General features: G+C 41.8%; 1 protein-coding gene across 1 annotated transcript in view; it reads left to right on the top strand.

The window, feature by feature from the left end:
- Positions 1 to 12,025, top strand: part of LOC139653792 (tetratricopeptide repeat protein 27-like) — a gene marked incomplete at its 3' end in the record, with an annotated part of 59,790 nt that extends 47,765 nt beyond the window's left edge. Inside the window, exons 6-7 of the mRNA XM_071530777.1 lie at positions 2,077 to 2,190; positions 11,930 to 12,025. Coding sequence (XP_071386878.1) covers positions 2,077 to 2,190; positions 11,930 to 12,025 — 210 coding nt within the window. The remainder of the gene's footprint in view (positions 1 to 2,076; positions 2,191 to 11,929) is intronic.
- Between the last annotated feature and the right edge of the window lie 2,551 nt (positions 12,026 to 14,576).

The raw sequence follows: 14,576 nt of genomic DNA, 5'->3' as shown, positions 1-14,576 counted from the left end.
CAGCAATAGCAGTAGTAGTAGTAGCAGGAGCAGTAGTAGGAGCACCAGTACCAATACCAATACCAGTAGTAGTACTAGTAGTAGTAGTACCAGTACCAATACCACCAGTAGTAGTAGTACTAGTACTAGTAGTATTAGCACCAGTACCAATACCACAAGTAGTATTAGTAGGAGCACCAGTACCAATACCAGAAGTAGTAGTAGGAGCACCAGTACCATTACCAGAAGTAGTAGTAGTAGTGGGAGCACCAGTACCAATACCAGAAGTAGTAGTAGGAGCACCAGTACCAATACCAGAAGAAGTAGTAGTAGTAGGAGCACCTGTACTCATACCAGAAGTAGTAGTAGGAGTACCAGTACCAATACCAGAAGTAGTAGTAGAGGTAGAATCACCAGTACCAATACCAGAAGAAGTAGTAGTAGTACGAGCACCAGTACCAATACCAGAAATAGTAGTAGGAACATCAGTACCAATACCAGAAGTAGTAGTAGGAGCACCAGTACCAATACCAGAAGTAGTAGTAGAAGTAGGAGCACCAGTACCAATACCAGAAGTAGTAGTAGGAGCACTAGTACCAATACCAGAAGTAGTAGTAGTAGTAGTAGGAGCACTATTACCAATACCAGAAGTAGTAGTTGAAGCACCAGTACCAATACCAGAAGTAGTAGTAGTTGTAGGAGCACTAGTACCAATACCAGAAGTAGTAGTAGGAGCACTAGTACCAATACCAGAAGTAGTAGTAGAAGCACCACTACCAATACCAGAAGTAGTAGTAGTTGTAGGAGCACTAGTACCAATACCAGAAGTAGCAGAAGTAGTAGTAGGAGCACCAGTACCAATACCAGAAGTAGCAGTAGTAGTAGTAGGAGGAGCACCACTACCAATACCGGAAGTAGCAGTAGTAGGAGCACCAGTAGTAGTACCAGTAGTAGTAGGAGCACCAGTACCAATACCAGAAGTAGTAGTAGTAGTAGTATTAGCAGCAATAGTAGTAGCAGTACCAGTAGTAGTAGTAGTGGTGGTCTCACAGTCTCATTAGTAGCAATATTGCTTTATAGTAACCGTATATAGATTTTTTGTAAGAATCTTTAACCTTGATTAGTATAGAGAATTCCAGTCATAATCTCTTAGTGTGCATTCGTGTTCCATTCCCATATACAGAGCAGCAGAACTAGAGCATGCTGTGTGATGCGAGGCCTGGCTCGCTGGCTGTTAAGTGATGGGGAACGACACAGCACTGTTACAGCTCAATCCAGAGTTTTACATAGCTTTGTGCTGGCACCGAGCTAAAGGTCAAGGTCCTCATCTCCTGCTCAGACAGCCTGATACTACACACCTACGCCCAGCTCTGACAGGAGATGTACAGCACCGTTTCTCTGTACTGGGAGGTTCCCACCGCTCCACAATGAGTCATGGACTTCCTGCCATGGACAGGAAGAGAGGCCCGCCTACTTCATCCTCCCACACACACAGAGCAAATTGCATGCGTTTCATGAGCACACATACACACACACCCATACGTTAGAGCTTTCTATCCTGCTCTACATAGGGCCTTGTTGTGAAGAAAGGGGCTTAACTGGGGTTCCAGGGTGTCCCCAGCCAAATGAAGACAAGTTTAATTTCACTATGATGAAATTCACTAGAAATGATCCCAATTTTACCAATCTATGGAACAGCCTCACCCTGAATGTGAGATCAGCAACAGTTGAGTGCTTTAAACAATGTCTCAAAACTCATCTGTATATGTTGGCTTTCCACTGACATTATTGTCTATCATTTCAATGTTATGCTTCTTTGGCTTATAGTGTCCTTGGAGGTCTTGGTTATGTCATTATGAACCTTCTGTCCTCTCGACTAGTTTGTTTATTGGATGTATAGTTTCCACTTCGATGGATTGAGATCGCTTGCATCATATTTGCACATAGGGTTTGACTTCCGTTCAATCACTGGTATCGGACTAACGGAGAAAGACGTGAACACATTTCAGCATTTGCTTCTCAGCTTGAATGACTTGACTGTTGGTTTTTTACTCTTGTGTGATTCAAATGTGTTTTTTTTTCTCACCCTTTCTGCAGTGTATACTGTCTCAGCCCAAGTTCTGGGCAGTGGAAGTCACGGCGCTTTGCCTCAGGACCAAGCTGGAAAGGGGGAGCTCTCGGCGGGTTGAAAGAGCCATGATGCAAACCCAGGTAAGAGCGATATGTGGGTGGATCATTTCTATGCATTCGTTACATTTTGCATTCCAGTCTCACAACCATATAGTCCAGGTAAGGCACATATGTGATTTTACTGCCGATGTTTCAGATGTACAATTTTAATGAAGACGATGGCATTGAATGCAGATAAATTAAGATGACTTTGAAGTCTATGGTAGTTTTAAATGGGGCTTTCTGACGGCAGTCTGAGATAGTAACTCCCATCAAGATGACAATGACATGAATAACAAATATCAAAAGCACTGGTTATATCCTATAGTTGATGAATGTGTGCCTTATCATTAGCAGAACTCAATAGTAGGATATTTAGCCGCTTTTCCACAGCATGGTACCGGCTCAACTCGCCTCCATTCGACTCGACTCTACTCGCTTTTGGTAGTACCACTTGGTTTTCCACTGCAGATAGTACCCCCTCAATGTGCCCCCCCCCCCCCCCCCCCACAACTGGTCGTCATAGCGACGCTGCGAAACTGCAGTGACGTCATCTTCAACGCAACACACACAGCGACAATGGAGGATGTCGAAGGGATGGTGTTCTTGATTCTCGGTATGTGGCTGTTAGTCACAGCAAGGAGACAGATTGTATTTCAGAAGAGGATGAAGGCAGCAAGACAAAAGACTGCTCTCTGGTTGCTCAAAGGCGACGGAAGAGGGTAAGCTAACCTGGTAGCTAACGTTAGCATATATGTCCCCTATCGCGCAATGATGACGATTCTCTCTGACCAATCAGTAGTCTGCAGTGTTTTCATGTCACCTTTTGGTATTGCCTCAGCTTGTTTGGAACCTCGACAGAGGTGCTACCAAAAAAAGTACCAGGTAATATGGTACCTGGTACCTGGTACTTGCCCAATGGAAAGCCAAAAAAGGCGAGTAGAGTCGAGTTGAGCCGGTGGAAAAGCGGCATTAGTCGGGGGTCAGACGTCTGCAAAATTAGCCCAGTTCTAGCCTCACCCAGCAACCAGGGAAAGAGACAGTCACGGGAAGGGGGGGGGGGTGCATAGTGATAATTTACTGTGGAACTGGCACCCTGGGGATGTACGGCCCCTCCGGGCTCTCTGATAACACAGGAAAGACGGCTTCCTTTAGCGGAACCCAGGTTATTATTTACTTTCACTTGACGTCACAGCTCCAGCAGCAGCCACTTTATGTCTCAGCCCTTAGGCATTGGGTTTAAATCAGTGGCGGGAAAAAGAATCTCACTGCGGAGAAAGGGCATTGTGGCATCATGGCCCTTGTATTGTGTTACTTGTGTTACTTTTGTCATTATTACAGTATGTAATTTAGTGCAAAGTGTTAAAGGGTGCTGTTTTGCTGTCAGTTGAGTATTCCCATGTGGAAAATGAATACCTTGATCCATGAATCTATCCACATGAACAGTATTGTTTCTGTGCGACTTTTGAACTGCCAACATCTAGTCAGCAGTAATTATTGAGAAGGAAATCCAATTGAAAGCAAATAAAAAGGCTCAAATCGCTCATCACTCATCACTGTGTATGGCGGTTTAGTTTTTCATACCATTTTTCTTTCTCACTAACTTCTCTCTGTTTAAGTCTCTCTCAATGTCTATTCTTACACTCACAGCACATGCAGAAAGGTATCATCTGTGTACAATTTATACTTATTTCAGAGCCACTTCGCCATGCAATACAAAAGCATCGTGTGTGTGCATGTTTCTCCAGATGCCATCACACTGGCCATTCACTTTTTGAGAAGATATCATTTGAACACCTCAGATACAGTGTTTGGTACACTCTCTCCGACTGTGGGCCACTTAAATTCAAGCAAAACAATGGCTTTGTATCAAACTGGCTCCTGATTGGCTGGCTCTGCACAAAATGGTGGCATCTACACCTCTGTTTATCCGATGTCTGAACAGTTAGTAGTCTTAACGTTAGTTCAAACTTAACGTAATTCCAAAGTGGCGATACATAGCAGGTGTGAGGCCACCAAAAAGACAAAATGAAGACAAAGGCAGCCTGAAAGTACATTTTGGACACGGGTGGGTGGGTTGGGGCGGGGTGGCGAGTGTTCAAAGAGGCTGCGGGACAGAAACCACCCTTCCATCGTGGCAGGAGGAAGACGACAAGCACTCCCCGAGTCCCACTGCTGACACAAAGCCACACCACGGGCCTCCGATCCCCCCAGTGTGACAAACACACTCATCCAACCCCCAGAAGAGAGTCCCGTTAACACTGGAAGATCGACACACCAATTGGCTGAGGAAGGAGGGAGGAGGCGTCTCTCTCTCTCTCCCTCACCGCAAAGTGTTTGGACTTCTGATCTCCCCAGGCTGCCGAGGGGAAGAGAAGAAGGGGGAAGAGGAGGAATATGCCATGTGTCGAGTTCTTTCCTCTCGCCATCATCGCCTTTCCTGTGTTTGGGGCGATATATTTATCTCACTATATGATTCGATACGCAATATGGGGTTCACGATTCAATACAATACGATGTCATAAATAAAAGTTCAATGACAACAAAGTCTGACTGCAGAATTATGTTTATGTCTGAGCCACAAATCTTTCTAACGATGGTATTGGCTGCTAGAATGTAAACAACAACGGTAACACTTTACAATAAGGGTCACTAAGTTAAGGGTTAGTTAATACTTAATAAGCATTAACTAACTCTTAATTAACAGTTAACTAATGTGTCGTAATCATTTACTAATGTGTTCATGTTAATTAGGGTATTAATTTATACATTATTTAATAGTCATCTTTATAAACTATTAAATAATGTATAAATTAATACCTTAGTTAACATGAACACCATTAGTAAATTACACATTAGTTCATTGTTAATTAAGGGTTAGTTAATGCTTATTAAGCATTAACTAACCCTTAACTTAGTGACCCTTATTGTAAAGTGTTACCCATTTTTGTATTGAGATATATTGAATTTCGATATACCGCCCCATCCCTAATACCTAAGGTACAGTTGTTGGTCAAACTCCGCTTGGTTTGCAACATTATGACTCACCCACATGAATCCGTTTGTTTCCATATCCAGTTTGTTAACAAAAGGGTGTATTCCATTCCTTTTGAAAACTAAATATTGAACATTTGGTTACTCTGCTTGCATTTAGAATAAAAGCGAGCGAGAACAACTTCCCCAGCAGCAGGGTTTCAATATTATTATTGTCGATTGCGCTGCAAGATGTAGTTCAAATTCCATGCATAATCCTAGTATGAACTGCGCTTCAGTGGATGTCTGAGCTTTTACTTCACAGAACAAGATTACTGAAATCCATTAGTAGTGATTACAGCGCTGCGGTGTCCGACTGAGCCGAGGGTGCCAGTGGCCCCGAGTTATTGAGTAACCTTGTTCTCCCATTCAAAACAACACAGAGCACAAATAAAAGCATAATTCACCGCAGCTCCAAAATGTTATTTTGGATGTCGATCAATAATACCCCCCTGAAAACCGAGACGCACAGACACAGTCGGCAATATGAGATTTTAAAAAGCCAGTGAAGAAGTTATGAGACTCGAATACCTGGCTGGAAGAGGACAGCTGCTGAAAGAAATGAAACACGGATGGGGTTTTTTTTTTTCCAGACCTTTTTTCCTGCTGGAGGCTGGGTGCTGGGGTGTAAAATAGTAACCGCTAAATGTCAGTTTCTTAGAGAGCTGCAATTTACGCATTTGTGTTCCGAGCGGTCGATAAACGGAATGAAAACTGAGCTCCCGGTTGTGATTAATTGAGTTCCCGAGCTAGATGTAGTTTGTGTAGTGCATTCCTAGAAATGGCCCAAGCTTATATTTGAACATTTTTCACTTGTGAAACTTAATAGGAAATGCGCTGTCCGAACGAGGGTTATTATTCATTTTTTCCCCTGACGTGAAAGACGCTATACCCATGTTTCTCTACACAAACTGTAATTATTCTTTCGTGTCAGGATAGTGTTTTCCTTGTTTTTCCCTCACACAAAATCAGCATAATATAGTCTTTGGTTTGACTGATATGGGTTTTGACTGCCAACAGGCAATTGTTTTCTGCTGATATTCAACATCTTAAAATTTTATTACAAATATTCAATGTTTCCCCCAGATTTGTATTTTTGTCAGGGTGGAAAGACTTCTGATACATTTAGACCTTCATAGGATGCTAAAACTCTCCACTGAACCCCACACTAATGTTAGTTAATTTTTGTTATTTTTATTTATTTATTTATTTTTTATCTGAATTTTATTTGATAGGGACAATGCGATTTAACATAGTTCCAATACAGAGCATGAAACTGATAGTTTATAGCTATTGCTAATTTTCAACTCTTGTCCCTAGTTGGGCTTTTACATGTACAGTGTAATTAAATATACAGCTTTCAGTATCATAAAACCACAATACACTACAGATATGGAAATACAATAAAATGCACATACCACAATACACATACCACAATACACCAATACACATACACCATACACCAATAGTAATTTAGAGTACAATTAGCTAAAAATGAGTACAGCTCTGGTTCGCTGTTAGCCAGCACTTTTTTTTATATCTGATTATCAGATTTTATATCTGGAATTAATTTGATTTCAGTTGGTCATGTTGGTAATTTAACAAGTTTGCAGCTCGTTAAAGGGTAATACCGATGTTTTTGTTCTTAGGTTTGAGCCAGTTGTCTAGGTTGTCCTTTTCTTTCACGTTATTCCTAGTGGTTTCTGCACACAGTCAGCATAGTTGGCGATATCATGGCTCGTTTTCCTGCCTTCAAAAGAAGCCATTTGCTTAATTCTTGTACAGAAACAGACAAAAAAGCCCGAGGTACATGATCCATCACAGATCCATCACAGTAAACATGAAGCTTTAATTTGGTTTAATCAAAGCTTCTGTTTTATTGTAATTTCACTGTGCCCGAGTTGAGTGCTCTCATATCGATGCGTACATTACGGTACGCACTGCTTGCTGTGAATCACATGACACCCACAGGAAGAAATGGAAGTCTCCTCCAGGAAATAATCCCTCAAACATGTTGCCTTACAAAGATTATTGTCACATGCATGTCTTGTTATTTAGGGTGTCTTTATTAGCCAAGACAGCAGTTAACCATAAAGTTTGTGTTTTAAAAACAAAAAAATATAATTACATACGATATGCATTGCAAAATGATAGGGGGGGAATGTAAACTAGACATAGACAGTAGTAAATGGGCTGTAACTGTAAATGACACCGGTATTCTTTAAGTCAGGGTGACCCATCCCACCTATGAAATGGTAGGGAAAACTCATTTAATCCCTTTAAATGAAGAAATAATTTACAAAAAAACACATTTAACAATTAAAAGTAAAAGTAAAAAAAAGTAAATGTGCAAAGAAAATAAAATTTGATCACAGGTTTTACCTAATGTTTTTATGTAGCTGTGGTCATGGAGGAACCTCCATCATATTGAAAGGTCGATATCCAATATTTATTAAAGCAAATATCAGCAAACCAATATATGGTCTAACCTTAATGTTTACACTTTGATCACTCAGAAATAAATTTTCTGTTAGAGCAACTAATAATTCAGTTGAATGATTCTCAATTAGTGTAATTCAGCACATTCCACCCTCCCTGTCTGAGCCTCTCTTCAGTAGCATAACCTTGCTCTGTTTATTACTGGTTTACCAGAGCCCACCATATGGCACGCTGTGTTTGTGCTTTGACGGTGTCCATTTGCAGTGGAGGAGGAAAATTAGTTATTAGTCTTCTGCAATCTGCTCTCAAACAAACCCGCTTTTGCCATTAAGGAAAACCAATTGCACCAAGTCAACTGGAAATTCCATTTCCAGATGAGGTACATGTTCATCACAATGAATAATCCTCCTCCCTCCTCCAACATGGAACAGGAATGGCTCTCCAACTCAGCCTGTCATGGAGCCTAGTATCTCACAAAGCAGTCAGACCTATACCAGCCATACTAAACTAACGGTTTCTTGGCAAACTGTGTTTTTTTCCCCGTCTCTCGACACTCAGAAATGTGCTCTACACAGCACTGCCTGACTGTGAAATGTAATGCCGGCAGATATCAGTGGGTGATTGACACATCCCATTTTGTGGAGGGTGGGCGGAACCACAGAAGAAACATTTCATGCCGGAGTGTCAAAAGCTCCGTAGCCAAGAGCTCTTTCCTTTAATCGTGACAGCTGATCAGCTCTACCTCCGCGGAAACCTTGGTTGAGCTCCGGTGAGGATGTCAACCCGCTGACTGGATCATGACAGAAGGACATGGCAAAGAAACCTTTGTTTCTCCTCTGTACCTCAGTCAGAGATGCCATCTACCAGCTAACATTGTATTGTGTTGACAGGTCACTCCTAGATGTCCTTTACTCTTGAATATCAGAAGCCCTTTGGTGTTGCAAACCCAAAACAGTTCTTATTTTTGTTTAGATTATTTTTTGGGGTATTTATTAGATAGTTCAAAGTAGAGAGATGGGAAGGATGAGAAGGATGCAAAAAAAAAAACATGAACGGTAAAAGTCAGGTTTTGGTGTCGTCAACTAGATCAGTGATTCTCAACCTTTATACTCCTAATTTAGTCCATATTAGGGCCATGTACCCCCATTTGATGAGATTTTGTCTCTCAAATCAAATCTGAGAATATTTTTATTGTTAGATAAGATTTTGTCCAGAATTCCATAACTATCTGTATTGCAGGTAGAGAAATAACAGTGAAACTATGATCAATTCTTCTACATTCTTCTACATGTGTTAACTCCTTGTAAATGATGACGTTTAATAATTCATCAGTTTGCTGGGGACCCCCTGGAACCCCCTCAAGGACCCCTGGTGGTCCCCGGACCCCACGTTGGGAACCACTGAACTAGATCAGCGACTTATCGGAAGTCTCCGTTGAGCTGATCAACCTGACAAATTCATCCAGCGTTCCAATAGAAAAGTTGGCCAAAGCTGAACTTTTGGCAGCCACTGACCAACAGCCAATCAGATTTTTGTGTCTAGATTTTTTTCCTACCGATGTGACGACAATTCTGTAAATGAACATTCTGCCTCACGACAAAAAATGGATGATGAGAAGTTGGTCACCACGATCCAGGCTTTTCCTGTGCTGTTTAATTATTTCTTAAAAGAATGCAGGAGTAAAAGATTTCTACTACTTTGACCTTGAATTCGCCAACTTCTCATTTTATAATTCAGGACCAAAAATGGGATTTTTTGTGTCTCTTTTTTCATCTTAGAGGTAGTCACCGAAACAGTGTAGCGGGTCAGTATTCATCACAGACTCTTATTATATAGGCATGGGAGGCAGTAGATGCCTCTCTGGGGAATTCAAACAGAATTCCCTAGGAGCTAAAAACAAATCACTTTTTGATCTTCTCTTGATTGGGAGATCTCTTCTATGTATATATGTATGTATATACGTATGTGTATTTTATTTTTATTTTTTTTTTCATCTCTGCTTCTGTCTGGAGAAGGAAAAAATGTATAGCACGCACGCACACACATAAGCACCTTGCTTGCTGAGATTGATGGAGAAGATGGATGAACTGGTAGGCGGAAAGTTTATTTTCAAAAAGTTGCCTGATGGCTTTTTTGACAAAACAAAGGTTATATGTACAGTTTGCAAAGCTCAGTTAAGTTACCATGGAAGTACTTCATGTTTGATATATGTCACAGCAAAACATCCAGGTGATGTGACCACCGGAGGGCTAAACACAGTTTGGCAACTGTGCCATCTGTGGTCTTCCAATGGCCAAAGCTACAAGTGACAAGATAATACATTAGCTAAATGGATAGCTAAAGACTGCTGCCCAGTTAACATAATGGAACACCGGGAACTGGTAGATGTTATTCGAATCACATCTGGTGACATGTCTTAAAATCTCCCCTCAAGAGGAACTGTTGCAATTAGTCACAAATCACGATTAATCACAGCAAACATTGAGCTACTCCTTCAGAGAGAGGAAAGCTCTTGTCTATGTGGGTGTGTCAGATGGATGCATTCTGTTTGTGTGGTATCACCATTGACTGTCATGTTCACAGTTGGGACTGGGGATGGGACGGGGGTTAGTCTAGGGAAAGGGAGGCCCACAGGGATCATTTTATCTCTGGAGGGAATTCCACATGGGGACCCTGCCCAGCTGGAACCACAACACCTAGCCTCGTCTAGGAACGAGCTTCTGTATCGCCTCCTCTCATCTCCTCATCACTGTGCGAGTCATAACTGTGAGTCGAACCCAAATTAGGCATTTGATAGACAAATGTACCTTTCTCAGAAAGATCTGGGAATTGGAATGTGAGATGTTGCATCACAGCACTTGGATAGAACAGCTTGTACTGGTCAGAGACGCCACAATCTGGGAACCCATCGTCTATCGGTCTGACGAGGATTAGACTCTGGGGGCGACGGCCAATATTTCGGGGTTTCCAGTGTAGCCAGCGGACATCCGGGCCGAGACTTCCTCTTCCGTGCGCCGGTCATTACAGTCCGATTAGCAACTTGAGACACGACGAGTCGAACGTTTCTCCACACAATACACAAACATTGATACTTTTTGTAGGTGTTTTAGGTCCAGACAACATTTCGGCTAATCTCTATAAACAGATATCTGCATATGAGACGTCGTCTCTCAACTCCGACTCCATTCTCGCGTCTCAAGTTGCCAATCGGACTGTAAACAATGACCGGCGCACGGAAGAGGAAGTCTTGGCCCGGATGTCTGCTGGTTACACCGGAAACCCCAAAATATTGGCCGTCACCACCAGAGTCTAATCCTCGTCAGACCGATAGACGATGGGTTCCCAGATTGGAGACGCCATAGTTCAATGGTTCTCAACCATGTGTCATCGAGACCAAAGAGTCTTCAGGTTTTCTTTCCAGCTAAACACTACAGCAGCTGATTTTACTGACTTAGCCTTCAACCAGAGACGGGGAGCTTATCGCCTCCCGCTCCCATTCTCTGATCTTTCCGAGAGAATGTTTATCATTGTGTATGAGAGAATATTTGCCTGCTGTCGAAGGAGACGATAACAACTGGGGTGGCAGTCAGCTGTGGCTCATTTGACAAGGCAGCCCGAAGAGAGAGAATTGTGTTGACTGTTTGCTCCTCGTCTTTGCGGATGTTCTCTGCCAGCGTCCATCGAGTGCCTAACGACCCCCTGCGCCCATCCACCTCCATCCTGTAAACCTGTCAATACCCAGAGAGATAAAGCACAGAGATGAGAACTAGATGTATCAGACCTTGGCAAAAACCAGTCAATGAGACTCCACGCATTGCAGAAACACATCTCAATTGATGACAGTGAGTTTGAAAAGCATTCTGAGACATGGGGTGATTCATCTTGCAGGTAAAAAAAAGAAAAACTGTTCTCACCGGATAATGAAATGCACTTTTGTTTTGCAGTGCACACTTCAGTTCTGGGTTTGCCATTTAAAATGCCTCTGAAAGATCATGGTTTCACCTGTCCATGAAGTCCATATATACATATTGCAACTGTAAAATTGCAGTAGGTACCTGACAAATAGGTATGACAATTTCAATGTTGATACTTAGAGTTAGGGACTGTGGATTTACAATATTAAAATCTGGATTTGACAATTTGCAGTTTGCAGGAAAGCTTTAATTTCATGGGCAAGTACGCTCATTTGAGTTAATATTACAAATAATAATTGTACAGCTCTAATTGCCTTCTCATTTATGTATCAACTTCTGAATGTTTTTTTTTTTTCATATGCTGAAGTTTATCTCTTTTTTTTCTCCTCCGCCAGGCGATAGTGGACTACTTTGAGGATAAGAACTGTCCCGTGACCGAGCGCCTCAAGGCCTTCTACTGCTGTCATGCTCCGCCCAGGTGGGCCGTCCAGGTATGAAACACCTTATTATCATCAACACATTCACATTATAGACCAAGAGAGGCTGTACACAGTGTCTAGCACTTTGTTAACATCTCCCTGCATCTGTAGTCATGTCCATACACACAAAAAACAGGAAAATATTTCATGTTTTTTATTCAATATTCATATTATTTAGAAAGCGCACAGTATGTTCTCGTAGGCAGTTTGTGCATCTAAACTTCGTTGTCCACCACAAGGAATTCGGGGATGACTGTGTATCGTAACAGACTGATTGTTCTGTGCATAAATTTGCGACCAAGTCGACCTAACAAATGAACGTTATGCTATCTTCAGGGTGCTGTCGGAAATATCAGAATTTACGAGTCCAGTGTGCATGAACGGTATAAACAAGGGGGTAAATATGACAAATATGGGAAATTGGAAAGTCAGGATTTTCTGTGATCCTCAAATTGCCGCAATGTGACTTTTATCAGCAGAGAGCATGGAAACCTTGTCAACAACTGATTTTAAAATGTTTTTATTATATTTTGAAATAAAATATATTACCCCATATACAAAATGCTGACTCATTAAATTCTAGTACATACCAGGCCAATTCTAAGGTGAGTTTAGTACAGTCTTACTGAAGTAATTTATAAATGGTTGCCATATTGCATAAAACCTACCTACATTCCCCCTCATTGTGAACGCATTGTGAACATATGCAATTTCTAAGGCACAACTGATCACATTTTGACTAAATGGCAATGATAGATCTCACCACTGCATTCCAGCATTTTTAAAAATTAGCCCAAGGGGGCGCTACAATTACAGTTCAGAACAAGGTGACATATTTGTTATTGATTGGCTGAGAGGTGGGACTGCATCATTCACCAGGAACAATTATTGTTGCTTTGTTAGATGCTTCTGGTTACACTCTTTTCAATGCGACTTTTATCATCCAATCACACCAGGACGCATAAACCAGGCAGGTCTTAACATTCCAAATCATATTTTATTCCCGTGAGCCTGACCACATGCTGAGGTGTGATCAAACAATAAAAATTATATTCAAAAGACAAGTATTATCGCGGCATTAGTTGCCATGGAGCTGTCAACTGACCTTCGCCCATAATAGGTTTGAGGCTTTTCCTCCAACTGTTCCCCCGTCTGCTGCTTAGGCAGCTCATGGGAATTCAAGAGTGATTTCACCTCACATTCGCCATGTGGTTCCAATGTTATCGTTGACAACAAGTAATGAGCCACTCCTTTGTAATTTCTAAGGGAGTTGTCCTAGTTAGTCCCTCTCTAAAGCCAAGTCTCAACAGAGTGGTGGAACATTCTAAAAGTAACCTACTAATGCAAATCAAAATTAGTGAGTTAAAAGGAAGGTTCAGTGAGTTTAGTTTATCACTGTGTCCACTATTATAACATTTAAAACATTTTTACATCAGAGTTTTTGTCTCTGAGAAATCAGCACCAGCCTCCTGTTAGCATGTTAGCAATGCTAGTGCAAATCAATAGGGTATGAAACCACTGCTTTCAAAATCACATTCAGGTGCTATTAACGTATTCTTGCTGCAGCTATGGAAGTAAATGGAATGGCTTGCAACTAAGTTTAAGAGGTGTGGTTTCATACTCCATTGACTTGTGCTAGCATTGGAGGAGGTGTTTGCTGATTTCACAGAAACGCAAGCTCTAATGTAAAAACATTGTCACATTGTAAGAGGGGACTTCATTAATGATTAATAAGGCAGGCTTATATAATCGCTGAACCTTCCCTTTAATCACCTCAGCTGTGATTTTTACAGTTTGGCTATAATATAAAGATTTGATTCATGTTGGGATTTTGTGTTTCATTGTGTCAACTAAATAATCGAGTAGTTGAAAATCGGGATAATTCACTAGTCACACCACCATCTTGGACCGAGCCAGCTGGACCAGGATTGATGTTTATGTTAGTCCCCTACCTCTGATTGGCCGAGCTAACTGAAGGTTTCACTTGAGTGTCCAATTCACAGAACTTGAATTGATGGAACGGTCATTCCCGTTCCAATCTCTGAACCCATCGTCTATCGGTCTGACAACGATTAGACTCTGGGGGCGACGGCCAATATTTCGGGGTTTCCGGTGTAGCCAGCGGACATCCGGGCCAAGACTTCCTCTTCTGTGCGCCGATCAATTGTTTACAGTCGAATTAGCAACGAGACACGATGAGTCGAACGCTTCTCCGCACAATACACAAACAACGATACTTTTTGTAGGTGTTTTAGGTCCGGACGACATTTCGGCTAATCTCTATAAACAGATATCTGCATATGAGATGTCGTCTCTCAACTCCAACTCCATTCTCGCGTCTCAAGTTGCTAATCGGACTGTAAACAATGACCGGCGCACGGAAAAGGAAGTCTTGGCCCGGATGTCCACTGGCTACACCAGAAACCCCGACATATTGGCCTTCACCCCCAGAGTCTAATCGCTGTCAGACCGATAGACGATGGGTTCCGAGATTGGAATGGGAATGACTGTTCTAGGTCTCTGGGTTCCGAGATTGTTCTCATTCAAATCAGCGTTTCAGGAT

Source organism: Centroberyx affinis, unplaced genomic scaffold (assembly GCF_046629955.1).
Source record: "Centroberyx affinis isolate AG114_WGS23_722 - 3 ecotype Tasmania unplaced genomic scaffold, CSIRO-AGI_Caff_v1 ptg001977l_1, whole genome shotgun sequence".
Lineage (NCBI taxonomy): Eukaryota > Metazoa > Chordata > Actinopteri > Beryciformes > Berycidae > Centroberyx > Centroberyx affinis.
Note: the sequence above shows the minus strand (reverse complement) of the source record. Positions and strands in the feature narration are given on the sequence as shown.